At 45.5% G+C, this 16963-nt stretch overlaps 1 protein-coding gene across 1 annotated transcript in view; it reads left to right on the forward strand.

Moving 5' to 3' along the window:
• The first annotated feature begins 683 nt into the window (after window positions 1-683).
• LOC143768297 (uncharacterized) overlaps window positions 684-16963 on the forward strand; it is a 53962-nt gene continuing 37682 nt past the window's right edge. The window contains exons 1-6 of the mRNA XM_077256989.1: window positions 684-779; window positions 7545-7694; window positions 7824-8003; window positions 8086-8209; window positions 8293-8390; window positions 12199-12280. Of these exons, the coding sequence (XP_077113104.1) occupies window positions 684-779; window positions 7545-7694; window positions 7824-8003; window positions 8086-8209; window positions 8293-8390; window positions 12199-12280 (730 nt within the window). The remainder of the gene's footprint in view (window positions 780-7544; window positions 7695-7823; window positions 8004-8085; window positions 8210-8292; window positions 8391-12198; window positions 12281-16963) is intronic.

Here is a 16963-nt window from a genome sequence, read left to right on the forward strand (position 1 = left end):
AATGTTACAGTACCACAAAAAATGGCAGAATTTTCTGCGCACTCAGATGTGATCGCTGGGACGGGCAAACCCGTGTAAAATAGCTGGATTTTTACGCTGAACTCTGAAAAGGATCTGGCTGTAGTCTGCAGTGTCAACAAGCAAATGGAGAAAAAAAGGGGCTCCGGAATAAAATAATCAGGACTAAGATGCAAAACAAATTATTCCTGGCCACTGACACCTGGGGCTATGTATATATGTAATAGGCAGCAGCAGACAGTAATGGAATGGACCCTCTCGATGTATGCAGTGATATCTATATACCCACATACGGTGCCTGCAGGCCTTGTACTGATATGTATAGAGCCACATACACTCCCCTGCCTACCTAGCACTGCAATCTATATACTCCGTAATTAGTCCTTAGAAGGACTGTTGGTTTAGCTGGATTTGTGGATTCTATGATGGTAGACCCTCACTAACTGAAACCCCCCACATCTGACCTGATCTCGGCAGAAGCTCTCTCTGCACTGTCTGATTCTGGAGCTGAATGTGACGAGCAGGGCGAGGCCAGGTCTCTTATAGACCTGATGATGCTGTGCGGCCAGCCAATCGCTGTAATGCCACAACCAACATGGCTACGGCATTACAGTGCGTGGCAGACAATCCCTGCGTGTTTATTGGCTCTCTAAAGAGCGCCAAACATGCAGCGCAGGGACCCGAACTCCCGCCGAGCAACCCGGAAATGCTCGGTGCTTGCCAAGTACAGCGATGATCGGAGGAGTAACGAGCATTACCGAGTATGCTCGCTCATCACTAGTGTAGTTCGTTCCCTCAGGTTTTTCGTTGTCTCTGGCATCCAGAGAGCTCCTCCAATGGATCCTCCATTCTGTAGCCTGAGTAATCAGCCGACGCTCTTTGTATCGCATTATTCACCTCATCAACACCTCCCTCATTTTCTCTTACTCCCATTCACTACACATTCTATCAGCTTCCACCATAGTAGCTTGACCCCGATACATGCTCACTAGGTTTATGGAGAGCCCCATCAGGGCAAGGGATTACTGGGTACCAGGTCCTGCAGTTCACAGGGGGATGTCACGGTGGCTGACCTGGTCTGTGGCCCTCAGACGTCCGTGTAAAAGAGAAAGGTCTTTAATGGGGAAAATATTTTATGTTCATGATGACACCTGTGGTATTCGGTCAGGGTGACCGACGCTACTTAAAGGAGTCCACTGGGGTGATGTTATGGCAGCTAGATGGTATACCTTCCCAGAGGTGAAGTGTGTCACCAGGGCTTCCCGGTGTGTTGATGGTGGTATGGTGAGAGGCGCAGAGAAGAACGATGACACAAGGTTGCAGTCTCTTTACCTTTACTGAAGACTTCAGCATCCACAGTCCAGGGCACCAGATCACAGGGCAGGCAGAGTCCGGCCGGCTTGGAGGCAAGTCCAGAGTCCCCTTGTCCAGGTGGAAATCAGTAGCCTTCTCTTGGGCTGCGGTGGTGAAGTACCTTACTGCCTATGGCTTCACATAAGGGTCTCACAGATGTGATGGTTCGCTCTCTCAGACCTCCATATAGGATAGGATAAAACCCGTATGACTGGTGACTTGGGCCTGTTTATAGGGTCTCTTAGATAACCCGGCTCTGTAGGTGTCACCCTGCCTCCTGGATGTAGATGCGGACAGGTAACCTGCAATTTGCTGTCCTGTCGGTCTCTGAAATAAGGCGTAGAGGTCCTTACTCCCTCGGTGTTCCGGCTACCGGGCTTTTGCGCCTCAGAAGGAGACAGCTTGAGCGGGGCTGGTCCCCTTCTGGTATCCTCTCCTTTGCTTCGACTTCCTTCACGCTCACTGCAATACAATTCTGACTTTCAATGCCGCTTTCTGGGAGCTGCAGCTCTGAGCGCATGCACAGCTCCTTAAACTTCTGTCCTCCTCAGACTCTGGTCTGGAACTAACTAACAGAACTCCTGTCTGGAGCTGTTAGGAACTGACTACGTCCGGAACTGACTCACTTTCCCTACAGAATACCAGTTATATATATATATGGGGAGTGACCTAATAAATAGGAGCAGAAGCTCCCCCTGGTGGCCTGGAGTGTGAAATGTGTTGCATGTTTGTGATACCTGGATGCAGTTATCCTACTTTGCCTCCAAACGTAGCATCACTCTCCCCGAGAAGAAAGCAATACCACTGCGACGACCAGGATCCTGGGGCGCCACATTTATCTATCCTGTCACCAGAACAGCCGCGATCAGGAACCAACACGCGCTCTTCGAATAGACAGCCGTCACATACAAGACTCAGTCACATTCTTGTGTTGTCAGCACTTCCATCTCTCACTATGTAACACCCCAGGCTGACATTCATTCTTATTACTTATTAACCATTGGGTTACGGATTTGTCTTCTGGGTCTATGGATTCTTTTCCAATAATCCTATTTCTTCAGTCCAATGCTGATCCATCCAGTTCACTAGTGGTGCCCAGCTTTACACCACTATACCTGTGACTTCAGAACCTTCCAGAACACCAGGTCACATCTCATATAGGAAACTACTGACACAACTCAATAACACCATTTATAAATGATTTATTTACTGGCCAGAACTTTCTCATTCACATCACATACATGTTTATTCATCTTTTAGGTGACCTCACTTCATTCATAAGTACTTTGTAATATAATTAATTTATGTAAATGTTGTTGTTTTTTTTTTCATGAACCATAATTTATCTTTGTTTGATGGACTTTCTCATGAACTCTGACATATCGTGCTTGTTTGGCTTTTTTTTTTTCAAAAAGAAACTGCATATAAAACGTTCCAAGCTTGACATGTTCATCCGCTATCAGGTTTTGTCCTGAGGAAGAGGTCCTGCGTGACTGTGAAACACGTTGACTTTGAAAACCTATGTGAATAAATGTTTTTAAGGAAATCTCCATATCTGATGGTCTTCATCAGCAGTGCAGGTACAGACACATTATACCCGGATCAGCTATTCTGCTCGGTCTTTGGCCCCATGTCCTGCAGCAGCTGATTTATGCATTGAACATGTTGCTGAGGTGCCGCTCTATCAGGCGAGTGTAATACTCCTCTATTCTCATTACATCTTGTTATCAGATAAGACCCTATTTTTCGCTTGTTTGTTCCTCAGTATCTCGACTACAAGAAATCTCTGTAACACTTTCAGGTTACTTGGTTAGAAGCCATCAAGGACTGCTTGGACCTTAACGGGGTCCATCTGAACCCCCAATGCAGAAGCCAAATGTCCTGAGACCTGGACCTGCTGTACCACAAATTGCCATTTCTCCAGGTTAGCAAATAAATAGTTGTCACGTAGAACCTGGAGAACCTGTCTGACATGCTCACCATGCTCCTCCAGAGGACGTGAGGAACTCAATATATCATCCAGGAGAATTACCACAAATCCACCAATCAGTGAGGAAAAAATATAATTAATGACATTTTCAGAGACTGCCGGAGCATTGGTTACCCCGAATGGCAGCATCAAATGTTCAATCTGCCCCTCAGGTGTATTGTGTGCGGTCTTCCATCCGTCACCATGGCGATACGTATAAGGTTATATGCCCCTCTCACGTTAAGTCTGTAAAACCATTTATCTCCAGGTAATTGGCTAAACAGGTCAGGTGTAAGGGGTAAAGGACAGGGAAGGTGAGCTGTGATTTTATTACTCTCTCTGAAGTCCGAGCATGGACGCCGCCCTCCATCCTATTACCAAACCCCACAGCGACTGGAGAGGGGCATGGCCGTATATGACCCTTAGCCGGACACTGGAAGGGGGTAAATAAGCGAGATTTCGGCATTTTAGCCCCCGGTGTGGAGGCGATAGCACAATCATATGCCGCCATATACTAGACGTCCGGTAACCGGTGATAATCCCCTCATGTGTGGGGTCTATTTGTCTCCAGAGAAATCACACGTTACATTCCACACAGAACATTGTGTAGAAAAGGCGGCGCGAGGTGATTGTGCCAGTAATGAGGGCGAATAATGGCGGGAATGTCACTGACTGAGGAGAAGTCTCCATGTAGCGTCTTCACTGCGGATCACGTGACCCCTGACTCCTCCCCCTGTGACCTCATCACAGGTCCTGTGCGCACAGAGCAGCCATATCTGTGGAGTGCGGCTCTGCAGGTGGACGTATGTGGAGATTCCCCAGTACTGAGCGCAGCCGGGGACATTAACCCCTTCTGCACGGAGGAGACTCTTTATAAGAACCATAACGTCGTTGTTCTGTTTCCTGTAATAGATACATACGAGCCAACTATGGAGGACAGGAAGTGAGGAGCGGAGTGTTCTCCTAGTACAGGGCCCCTTTCTTGGCCCCACACAGTGTAATGCCCCCATTATGCCCTGTAAGCAGGTTCTGCCCCACACCCAGCTGCCTCGGGCACTTTACCAGGAGCTGGTACCTCAGATTCTTCCCCGCACCCCTTTCCTTTGTTGGCGCCAAATCTGTTCTGCCTTTGGGGCTCCGGCCTTTATAATCTCAGTAACTGCGCCATCAAGGTCTCCTGACCAGGTGCACCCTCTAGACTCTTCCCTCCGGAAACCCTCCCTCTCCCCATTGGTGTCACATGGTCCCGTCTGGACGGCAGATAGCAGTCTGTACAAATGCAGCACAGCCCTGAGGAGGCTTTTTTATGACTCTCCTTATTACACCCCTTATGTAATATATATGATGGCGCTCACACAGTATAATGTTTCCACAGTACTGGCATCTCTCGTAACAAAGGTATTTTCACACTACCGCCATACCCCCACACAGTATAATGTTCTTATAGTACCGCCATACCCCCACACACAGTAATGTTCTCATAGTACCGCCATACCCCCACACAGTATAATGTTCTCATAGTACCGCCATACCCCCACACACAGTAATGTTCTCATAGTACCGCCATACCCCCACACAGTATAATGATCCTACAGTACCTCCATACCCCCACACAGTATAATGTAATCATAGTACCGCCATACCCCACACACAGTATAATGTTCTCACAGTACCGCCATACACCCACACAGTATAATGTTCTCATAGTACCGCCATACCCCCCCAGACAGTATAATGTTCCTACAGTACCAACATCCCCCCACACACAGTATAATGTTCTCATAATACCGCCATACCCCCACACAGTATAATGTTCTCATAGTACCGCCATACCCCCACACACAGTATAATTTTCTCATAGTACCGCCATACCCCCACACAGTATAATGTTCTCATAGTACCGCCATACCCCCCACACACAGTATAATGTTCTCATAGTACCACCATACCCCCACACACAGTATAATGTTCCTACAGTACCGCCATACCCCCACACACAGTATAATGTTCTCATAGTACCGCCATACCCCCACACAGTATAATGTTCTCATAGTACCGCCATACCCCCACACACAGTATAATGTTCTCATAGTACCGCCATACCCCTACACACAGTATAATGTTCTCATAGTACCGCCATACCCCCACACAGTATAATGTTCTCATAGTACCGCCATCCCACCACACACAGTATAATGTTCTCATAGTACCGCCATACCCCCCACACACAGTATAATGTTCTCATAGTACCGCCATACCCCCACACACAGTATAATGTTCTCATAGTACCGCCATACCCCCACACAGTATAATGTTCTCATAGTATCGCCATACCCCCACACACAGTATAATGTTCTCATAGTACCGCCATACCCCCACACAGTATAATGTTCTCATAGTACCGCCATACCCCCACATACAGTATAATGTTCTCATAGTACCGCCATACCCCCACATACAGTATAATGTTCCTACAGTACCTCCATACCCCCACACACAGTATAATCTTCTCATAGTACCGCCATACCCCCACACACAGTATAATGTTCTTACAGTACCGCCATACCCCCACACACAGTATAATGTTCCTACAGTACCGCCATACCCTCACACACAGTATAATGTTCCTACAGTACCTCCATACCCCCACACACAGTATAATGTTCCTACAGTACCGCCATACCCCCACACACAGTATAATGTTTCTACAGTACTGCCATACCCCCACACACAGTATAATGTTCCTACAGTACCGCCATACCCCCACACACAGTATAATGTTCCTACAGTACCGCCATACCCCCCCCACACAGTATAATGTTCTCATAGTACCGCCATACCCCCACACACACTATAATGTTCTCACAGTACTGCTATACCCCCACACAGTATAATGTTCCTACAGTACCACTATACCCCCCCACTCAGTATAAAGTTCCCACATTACCTCCATCCCACCACACACAGTATAATGTTCCTACAGTATCATCATCCCACCACACACAGTATTTTGTTCCCACAATAGTGGCTTCCCACATACACAGGATAATGTTTCCACAGGACTGGCATCCCCCTCACACACAGTATAATGTCCCCACAGTACTGCCATCCCCCCACTTTCTAATGTTCCCACAGTACTGCCCCCTACATGCACAATATGGAACCATCCACCTCAGTGACTACCTCCGACCACCGACAATTAATAAATACTCACTTAGCCTCATTCTTGGTGCAAATACTAATGAACACAGGATCTATGAGATATTTACCATACAATAGTTGGATAGGCAGGAGTGTATCATCCATAAAGGTAGCCCACTCGGTTGCTATGATGCCTATGAATTGACAGGGCTCAGTGGGGTGTGGTAATGGTCACCCTCTCCTTCCCATCATAATAATTTCAGCTAAAGGGCAAGTAGGAAGAGAGAGGCTATGTGCCAGAATTGGTGCATCTTAGAGATGTGCCTTTTCTGGGCAGCTGAGAGCTGATATTTTTAACCTGGGGGTGCAGTATCCATGGCCTCTTCCTAGGCTATTAATATCAACCCGCAACTGTCTGCATAGCCTTTGCTGGTTACTAAATATAGGTGCACCCTACTTCACTTTTTTAGAGGAGTCCCCGATTTTAATAGCCACTAAAGGCTAAGTATACAGTTGTGAGCTGATATTACTAGCCAGGGAAGCTCCATGGGTATTACCCCCTTCCTAGGCTATAAAGAAACTTCTGTGTGTGAATCAGAGCTGAGATCTAACGTGATAGAAGATTACAGTGCGGGGAAGACAGGAAACCTTCATATAGACGGCCGGTGGTGATGGAGTCAGTGACCGACTCTGGCCACATATGTCTCTAGAGCCGTAGTAGAAGATGAAGATGTCGTCCTCATCATGAAGTAGTTATTTCTCATGTCGCGTGTAATGAATATCTCCTGCAGTATTGCTACTGCCGATTCCAGGGTCGGTAAATGAGACGAGAATTAGCATTATGGAAGATGAGTCTATGAGAAACGTATTCAGCTGCCGACTCCGAGGAGGAAACTGCTTGTTGTCTGTGGCCTAAATATATAGGTTTTATTAGTAGATGTAAAGAAGGAAACTAAATACTGTAAAATAATAAATCTCCTCATATGTTTCCCTTATTATCTCCAGTAATTGTATTATTACACAGGATTCTTATGATGTTACATCGGCTCATCTTCTCATTCAGGTCTCTACAATATCGGATCCTCTCAGTGAAGATCTTCTACAAAAGAAAATTTTCCTGATTTACCCATCACAGATGGATATGGACAGAGACAAGATGGCGGAGAGGATATTACACCTCACCCTAGAGATCCTCTTCCGGCTTACTGGAGAGGTGAGAGATTCTGATGACGTCACATTACATCATTCTTATCTATGGGAATAACAGATGGACAGAACTGGAGAGGTGAGGACTCTGGAAATGTCTGTAGTGAGATTTATTAATGTGTCTCTCCATTACCAGGATTACACAGTGGTGAAGAAGACCTCTAGTGATCGCTGTCAGGACCCTGTGTCTGAGGGATGGGGAAGACCCCTGAGCCCAATCACGGGGCCTCCACCTCACCCCCTGATCCATGAGGACATCAATGACCAGAAGATCCTAGAACTCATCTACAAGATGATTGAGCTGCTGACTGGAGAGGTGACACTGCTGGGAATGCTGGGACATTATACAGTAACACTATGAAGGGATTGGGGGATGACGGTATCATTGTATGTGTCAGGTTCCTATAAGGTGTCAGGATGTCGCTGTCTATTTCTCCATGGAGGAGTGGGAGTATTTAGAAGGACACAGAGATCTGTACAAGAACGTCATAATGGAGGTTCCCCAGCCCCTCACATCTCCAGGTAATAGACAGGACTAAATACACACGGCCTATAATTATCTGTATGTAAAGAATGAATTCACTCCCTGTATGTGTTTCCTCCAGATCTATCCAGTAAGAGGACAACACCAGAGAGATGTCTCCGTCCTCTTCTTCCACAGGACTGTAACCAAGAATATCCCAATGCGCCTCAGGATCATCAGGTAGATGGAGAGAAGGTGTCAAGAGATACTTGTATAATGAGAATGGTGGAGATGGCAGGACAATAATAATAATAATAATTTTTATTTATATAGCACCACAATATTCCGCAGCACTTTACAATTAAACGGGGACATGTACAGACAATAAATTCAGTACAAGTTAAGACAATTTAAACAGTGACATTAGGGGTGAGGTCCCTGCTCGCAAGCTTACAATCTACAAGGAAATGGGGGGACACAATAGGTGAAAAGTGCTCGTTATTTCAGGTCTGGCAATTATAATAAATAGGGATTTTCATATAAAGCTGCATGATCCGGTCATCAATCCGTGTGTTTAAGTGCAATAGTCAAGTATCAAGTGCAGTTATTGTGTGCATGGAGGGTGTGGAGACAGATGGATAGTGGTATCAGTCTGATCGTCTGGGGAAGTGCATTCCAGAGACCTGGCGCAGCACGGGAGAAGTCTTGGAGATGGAGGTGCGCGGTTCGGATTACAGGGGATGTTAGTCTTAGGTCATTTGTAGAACGGAGGGCACGTGTAGGGCGATAGACAGAGATGAGAGAGGAGATACAAGGCGGTGCAGAACTGTGGAGGGCTTTGTGGGTGAGAGAGATGAGTTTATACTGGACCCTGTAGCGAATGGGTAGCCAATGTAATGACTGGCACAAGATGGAGGCATCGGCTGGACAGAAATATAACCCTGGCTGCCGCATTCAAGATGGATTGTAGAGGAGAAAGTTTGGTAAGAGGGAGACCCATTAGAAGGGAGTTGCAGTAGTCCAGACGGGAATGAATAAGAGTGACAGTAAGAGTCTTAGCAGTTTCAAAGGTGAGAAAAGGTCGGATTCTGGAGATGTTTTTAAGATGCAGGTGACAAGAGCGAGTGAGTGATCGGATATAGGGAGTAAAGGAAAGTTCGGTGCCGAATATGACCCCAAGACAGCGGGCATGCTGCTTGGGAGTTATGGTTGAACCCTCCAGGGTAATGTCGATGTTGGGAAGAGTGAGGTTAGTAGACGGAAGAAACACAAGAAGTTCCGTTTTGGAGAGATTTAGTTTCAGGTAGAGGGAGGACATGATGTTAGAGACAGCAGACAGACAATCCTTGGTATTTTGAATTAGGGTAGGGGTGATGTCGGGGGAAGAAGTGTATAATTGGGTGTCGTCAGCATAGAGATGATACTGGAACCCAAATCTGCTGATTGGTTGCCCTATAAGGGCAGTGTATAGAGAGAAGAGGAGGGGGCCTAGGACTGAACCCTGCAGAACCCCGATAGTAAGGGGACGAGGAGAGGAAGAGGGGCCGGCAAAAGAAACAGTGAAGGAGTGGTCAGAGAGGTAGGAGGAGAACCAGGAGAGGGCTGTGTCCTCGAGGCCTATGGAGCGGAGCATAGTGAGAAGGAGCTGGTGATCCACAGTGTCAAATGCGGCAGAGAGATCCATTAGAATCAGCAGAGAGCAATGACCTTTGGATTTAGCGGTTATTAGATCATTAGAGACTTTAGTGAGGGCAGTTTCAGTGGAGTGTAAAGAGCGGAAACCAGATTGTAAGGGGTCAAGAAGAGAATTATCCGAGAGATAGCGGATTCGATGGGAGTGGACCAAGCGTTCTAGGAGTTTAGAGATGAAGGAAAGGTTAGAGACAGGTCTGTAGTTAGCAGTGCAGTTCTGGTCCAGGGATGGCTTTTTAAGTAAAGGGGTTATGATGGCATGTTTAAATGAGGAGGGAAAGATACCTGAAGAAAAAGAGAGGTTAAATATTTTAGTCAGGTGAGTGGTGACCACTGGTGAGAGAGACTGCAGGAGATGTGAAGGAATGGGGTCACTGTTGCAGGTTATAGGCTGAGCAGAAGCGAGAAGCTTGGAAACTTTTACTTCTCAAACAGACTCAAAGATGTCTAGTGAGCTTGAGGTGCGGCAGGGAAGGGGATCCAGGCACTGAGGAGATTGCGCTGAGATATCCTGATGGATGTGGTTGATTTTTTCTAGGAAATAAGTGGCCAGATCCTCACCGCTGAGGTTGGTGATGGGGGCCTGTACTTTAGGTTTCAGGAGGGAGTTTAAGGTTTCAAAAAGTCGTTTTGGGTTGTTGGATAGTGAGGGGATGACGGTGGTAAAGTAGGATTGTTTGGCCAGATGAAGGGCAGAGTTATAGGTTTTAAGCATGAACTTATAGTTGATGAAGTCTTCTGCTAAGAGAGATTTTCTCCACTGCCGCTCTGCACACCTTGAGCAATGCTGAAGAAAGCGTGTTTGCATAGTGTGCCAGGGCTGCCGTTGTCTGTGTTGGGTCTTTCTGCGTGTAGAAGGTGCTGCTTCATCTAGGGCATTCTTCAGTGTATTATTGAAGTGTGACAATGCTAAGTTTGGACAGGAGAGAGAGGTGATGGGGGCTCAAGATGTGTGGAGGTTGTCCATAAGCTGATAGGTATTAATGGAACGTGTATTCCGATAAGTGTGGTAAGTGGGGGTGTCCTGGGTGAGGAGACCATTCTTGACAGAGAAGGAAAGAAGGTTGTGGCCTGAGAGCGGGAGAGGGGGGTTAGTAAAGTCGGGCAGCGATCCGGGACGGGAGAAAACCAGGTCCAGAGTATTTCCGTCCTCATGCGTAGGAGAATTAGTAAACTGTGAGAGGCCGAATGAAGAAGTTAGAGAAAGAAGATGAATGGCAGATTGGGAGAGGGGATCATTGATGGGGATGTTAAAGACTCCCATGATGAGGGTGGGGATGTCACAGGATAGAAAGTGAGTAAGCCAGGTGGCCAAAGTGGTCTAGAAACTGGCGGGGGGAGCCTGGAGGGCGATAAACAACCGCCACTCGCAAGAAGAGCTTAAAGAGTCTGATGGCGTGGACTTCAAAGAAAGGAAATTTAAGTAAGGGAACCGGGGGGATGACCTGGAAAGCACATTGTGATGAAAGGAGCAAGCCAACACCTCCACCCTGTCTGTTCTCAGGTCTGGTAGTATGTGAAAATTTCAGCCCACCAAACAAGAGAGCTGCAGCGGCGGTGGTGTCTGAATGCTGGATCTAGGTTTCTGGAATAGCCAGAATGTTAAGGGAGTTAGAGAGGAAAAAATTGTGAATGTAAGTTTGTTTGTTACACACAGACCGTTCATTCCAGAGAGCACAGTGGAAAGCGGTAGGAGAAGGCATGCACTGAATGTTAATAAGATTAGCAGGGTTTCTATATGTAGCTGCAGGAGAGTAATGTATGCTGGTGGAGGGAGGCCCAGGGTTGGGGGAGATGTCACCTATAACTAGTAAAAGGAGAAAAACAGAAAGAGCAGGTGGTGAGATGATTTGTATGAACGTTTTGAGTTCTGCATGGAGGTATTGGATGGTTTGGAGTGGGTAAGAAATGTCAGTAGAGCCTCAGAGTTATACATGGGAGAGGGGAGAAGGGAGGGGTGGATATAGAGAGAGTGCACAGAATGTGTTAAAGGGCGGGCGAGTTGTGAGAGAGCAGAAGTAAAACCAAATAAGAAGCAGATTGATATGATCAATGCATAATGTAGTATGACTGACCAAGAATCATGATTGTTTGAAAAACTTATGCACCTTACCTGTCTCCTGCCCTGTCCAACTGCCATTGTCTAACTGCCAAGCACTTTATACTGTTGCACTTAATATCTGTTGCTCGCGCGACCCCACGCGCGTCCTATCCCAGCCAGATCTAAATATATATGAAATGAAATGTCCGCTAGCATCAGGCACCAAATAGCCACAATCAGCAATCAACCAGGATTAGAGATGGTTATAGATGTGACTTCTCCATCTGTCGGTGACTTTTACAATATTTGTTTCAGGGTGAAGATCTGACCCATATTAATACTACAGAGACAGGTGATGAGTGGTGTAAAGAGGAGATTCCCACATATGACTACCCAGGTGAGTAGTAACCACTAAATGCAGAGAAGTCACAGATTCTTCTCAGCCACCGGCTGTGGCTGCTTTATCGGTGGTGTAGTCCGGCCGTATTACCATGATCACCATTTCGCCTCTAGACCACAACATTCTCCTTCTATACACTGACCTGAGAGACTTCCTGATCATCACTGCGCATGACAGGAAGCCTCTCAGGTCTGGAGCCCCTGGTGTCGACATGACGACATCGGGTCTCCATGGCAGCGATCGGAACCACGCGTCATGCCACGGGGTCTAGGATCCAAAGTCAGAGGGGATGTTGGCCCATGTAGTGAGGGATCAGCGACCTGTCATAAGCCAATACAGATAAATATGTAATGAGAGCACCACATAATGCCCCGCCCACAGCTCCGCCCCAGAGCACGAGAATCTCATTAGCTGAAAACTAGAAATACAGATTAAACAACAACCACAAGACTGATTTCATCACCAGGTATCAGTATAAGGCCGGAGACACACTGGTGCGAGATACGGCCGAGTCTCGCTGGTTAAAAGCAAGCTGTGGCACCTGCACTCCGGAGCGGAGCGTGCAGCTCCATGTATTGCTATGCAGCTGCACGCTCCGCTCTGGAGTGCAGGTGCCACAGCTTGCTTTTAACCAGCGAGACTCGGCCGTATCTCGCACCAGTGTGTCTCCGGCCTAATCAGTATAACGGCACCGACCTGACAGTGTCTGTAGTCACTGAGAACAATCCTGCTGACAGGTTCCCTTTAAGACATCTCTGCTCTGCACTATTATACACAGTTCTCTTTAACCCCTTAGTGACAGAGCCAATTTGGTACTTAATGACCGAGACAATTTGTACAATTCTGACCACTGTCCATTTATGAGGTTATAACTCTGGAACGCTTTAACGGATCCCACTGATTCTGAGACTGTTTTTTGGTGACATATTGTACTTCATGTTAGTGGTTAGTGGTAACATTTCTTTGATATTATTATTATTATATATATATTATTGGGACTTGTTCTCTTCAACATATTCATTAATGATCTGGTAGAAGGTTTACACAGTAAAATATTGATATTTGCAGATGATACAAAACTATGTAAAGCAGTTAATACAAGAGAAGACAGTATTCTGCCACAGATGGATCTGGATAAGTTGGAAACTTGGGCTGAAAGGTGGCAGATGAGGTTTAACTTGGGCTGAAAGGTGGCAGATGAGGTTTAACAATGATAAATGTAAGGTTATACACATGGGAAGAAGGAATCAATATCACCATTACACACTGAACGGGAAACCACTGGGTAAATCTGACAGGGAGAAGGACTTGGGGATCCTAGTTAATGATAAACTTACCTGGAGCAGCCAGTGCCAGGCAGCAGCCGCCAAGGCAAACAGGATCATGGGGTGCAATAAAAGAGGTCTGGATACACATGATGAGAGCATTATACTGCCTCTGTACAAATCCCTAGTTAGACCGCACATGGAGTACTGTGTCCAGTTTTGGGCACCGGTGCTCAGGAAGGATATACTGAAACTAGAGAGAGTACAAAGGAGGGCAACAAAATTAATAAAGGGGATGGGAGAACTACAATACCCAGATAGATTAGCGAAATTAGGATTATTTAGTCTAGAAAAAAGACGACTGAGGGGCGATCTAATAACCATGTATAAGTATATAAGGGGACAATACAAATATCTCGCTGAGGATCTGTTTATACCAAGGAAGGTGACGGGCACAAGGGGGCATTCTTTGCGTCTGGAGGAGAGAAGGTTTTTCCACCAAAATAGAAGAGGATTCTTTACTGTTAGGGCAGTGAGAATCTGGAATTGCTTGCCTGAGGAGGTGGTGATGGCGATCTCAGTTGAGGGGTTCAAGAGAGGCCTGGATGTCTTCCTGGAGCAGAACAATATTGTATCATACAATTATTAGGTTCTGTAGAAGGACGTAGATCTGGGGATTTATTATGATGGAATATAGGCTGAACTGGATGGACAAATGTCTTTTTTCGGCCTTACTAACTATGTTACTATGTTACTTGCGATTTTATTTATTTATGAAAAAAACGGAAATATGGCAAATAAATTTAAAATTTTGCAATTTTCAAACCTTGCATTTTTATGCCCTTAAATCAGAGAGATATGTCACACAAAATAGTTAATAAATAACATTTCCCACATGTCTTCTTTACATCAGCACAATTTTGTAAACAATTTTTTTTTAGTTAGGAAGTTAAAAGGGTTAAAAATTGACCAGTGATTTCTCATTTTTACAACAAAATTTACAAAACCATTTTTTTAGGGACCATCTCACATTTAAAGTCATTTTGAGGGGTGTACATGACAGAAAATACCCAAGTTTGACACTATTCTAAAAACTGCACCCCTCAAGGTGCTCAAAACCACATTCAAGAAGTTTATTAACCCTTTACTTGCTTAACAGGAACTGAATCAATTTGAAGGAAAAAATTAACATTTAACTTTTTTTTTGCAAACATTTTACTTCAGAACCAATTTTTTTTATTTTCACAAGTGTAAAAAGAGAAAATGAACCACAAAATTTGTTGTGCAATTTGTCCTGAATACGCCGATACCCCATATGTGGGGGTAAATCACTGTTTGGGCGCACGGCAGAGCTTAGAAGAGGAGTTTGACTTGACAATGCAGAATTGACTGGACTTGAGATCGGACGCCATGTTTCGCGTTTGGAGAGCCCCTGATGTGCCTAACTAGTGGAAACCCCCCACAAGTGACACCATTTGGGAATCTAGACGCCTTAAAGAACTTATCTAGATGTGTGGTGAGCACTTTGAACCCCCAAGTGCTTCACAGAAGTTTATAACGTAAAGCTGTGAAAATAAAAAATCACATTTTTTTTCTACAAAAATGATCTTTTCGCCCCCAAATTTTTATTTTCACAAGGGTAACAGGAGAAATTAGACCACGAAAGTTGTTGTGCAATTTGTCCTGAGTACGTCGCGACCCCATATGTGGGGGTAAACCACAGTTTGGGCGCACGGCAGAGCTCGGAAGGTAAGGAGCGCCGTTTCACTTTTTCAATGCAGAATTGGCTGGAATTGAGATCGGACGCCATGTCGCGTTTGGAGAGCCCCTAATGTGCCTAAACAGTGAAAAAAAAACACAAGTGACCCCATTTTGGAATCTAGACCCATTAAGGAACTTATCTAGATGTTTGGTGAGCACTTTGAACCCCCAAGTGCTTCAGAGAAATTTTTAACGTAGAGCCGTGAAAATAAAAAATCCTTTTTTTTTTCCTCAAAAAGGATTTTTTAGCTCGCAATTTTTTATTTTCTCAAGGGTAACATGAGAAATTCGACCCCAAAATTTGTTGTCCAGTTTGTCCTGAGTACGCTGATGCCCCATATGTGGGGGGTCCACTGTTCGGGCACACATCGGGGCTCGGAAGGGAAGTAGTTATGTTTTAAAATGCAGACTTTGATGGAATGGTCTGCGTGCATCATGTTGCATTTGCTGAGCTCCTCATGTACCTAAACAGTAGACACCCCCACAAGTGACCCCATATTGGAAACTAGACCTCCCAAAGAGCTTATCTAGATGTGTGGTGAGCACTATCAACCCCAACTGATTCACAGAAGTTTGTAATGTAGAGCCATGAAAATAAAAAATCATATTTTTTCCACAAAAATGATCTTTTCACCCCCAAATTTTTACTTTCACAAGGGTAACAGGAGAAATTGGACCCCAAACTTTATTGTGCAATTTATGCTGAGTAGGCTGATACCCCATATGTGGGGGGGACCACCGTTTGGCCGCATGGCAGAGCTCGGAAGGGAAGGAGCGCCTTTTTGAAATGCAGACTTTGATAGAAAGGTCTGCGGGCGTTATGTTGCGTTTGCAGAGCCACTGATGTACCTAAACAGTAGAAACCCCCCACAAGTGACCCCATTTTGGAAACTAGACCCCCCAAGGAACTTATCTAGATGTGTGGTGAGAACTTTGAACCCCCAAGTGCTTCACAGAAGTTTTATAATGCAGAGTCGTGAAAATAAAAAATATTTTTTTCCACAAAAATGATTTTTTTTTAGCACCCAATTTTTTTATTTTCCCAAGGGTAACAGGAGAAATTGGACCCCAAAAGTTGTTGTACAATTTGTCCTGAGTACGCTGATACCCCATGTGTGGGGGGGAACCACTGTTTGGGCACACATCGGGGCTCGGAAGGGAAGGAGCGCCGTTTGGAATGCAGACTTAGATTGATTGGTCTGCAGGCGTCACGTTGCATTTGCAGAGCCCCTGATGTACCCAAACAGTAGAAACCCCCCACAAGTGACCCAATATTGGAAACTAGACCACCCAAGGAACTTATCTAGATGTGTTGTGAGAACTTTGAACCCCCAAATGTTTCACTACAGTTTATAACACAGAGCCGTGAAAATAAAAAATCATTTTTTTTTCCACAAAAATGATTTTTTATCCCCCAATTTTTTTTTATTTTCGCAAGGGTAACAGGAGAAACTGGACCCCAAAAGTTGTTGTCCAACTAGTACTTAGTATGCTGATGCTCCATATGTGGGGTAAACCACTGTTTGGGCGCACGGCAGAGCTCAGAAGGGAGGGAGCATAATTTGACTTTTTGAGTTCAAAATTGGCTGTCTCGTTTGGAGACCCCCTGATGTACCTAAACAGTTGAAACCCCCCAATTCTAACTCCAACCCTA

Source organism: Ranitomeya variabilis, chromosome 4, assembly GCF_051348905.1.
Source record: "Ranitomeya variabilis isolate aRanVar5 chromosome 4, aRanVar5.hap1, whole genome shotgun sequence".
NCBI lineage: Eukaryota > Metazoa > Chordata > Amphibia > Anura > Dendrobatidae > Ranitomeya > Ranitomeya variabilis.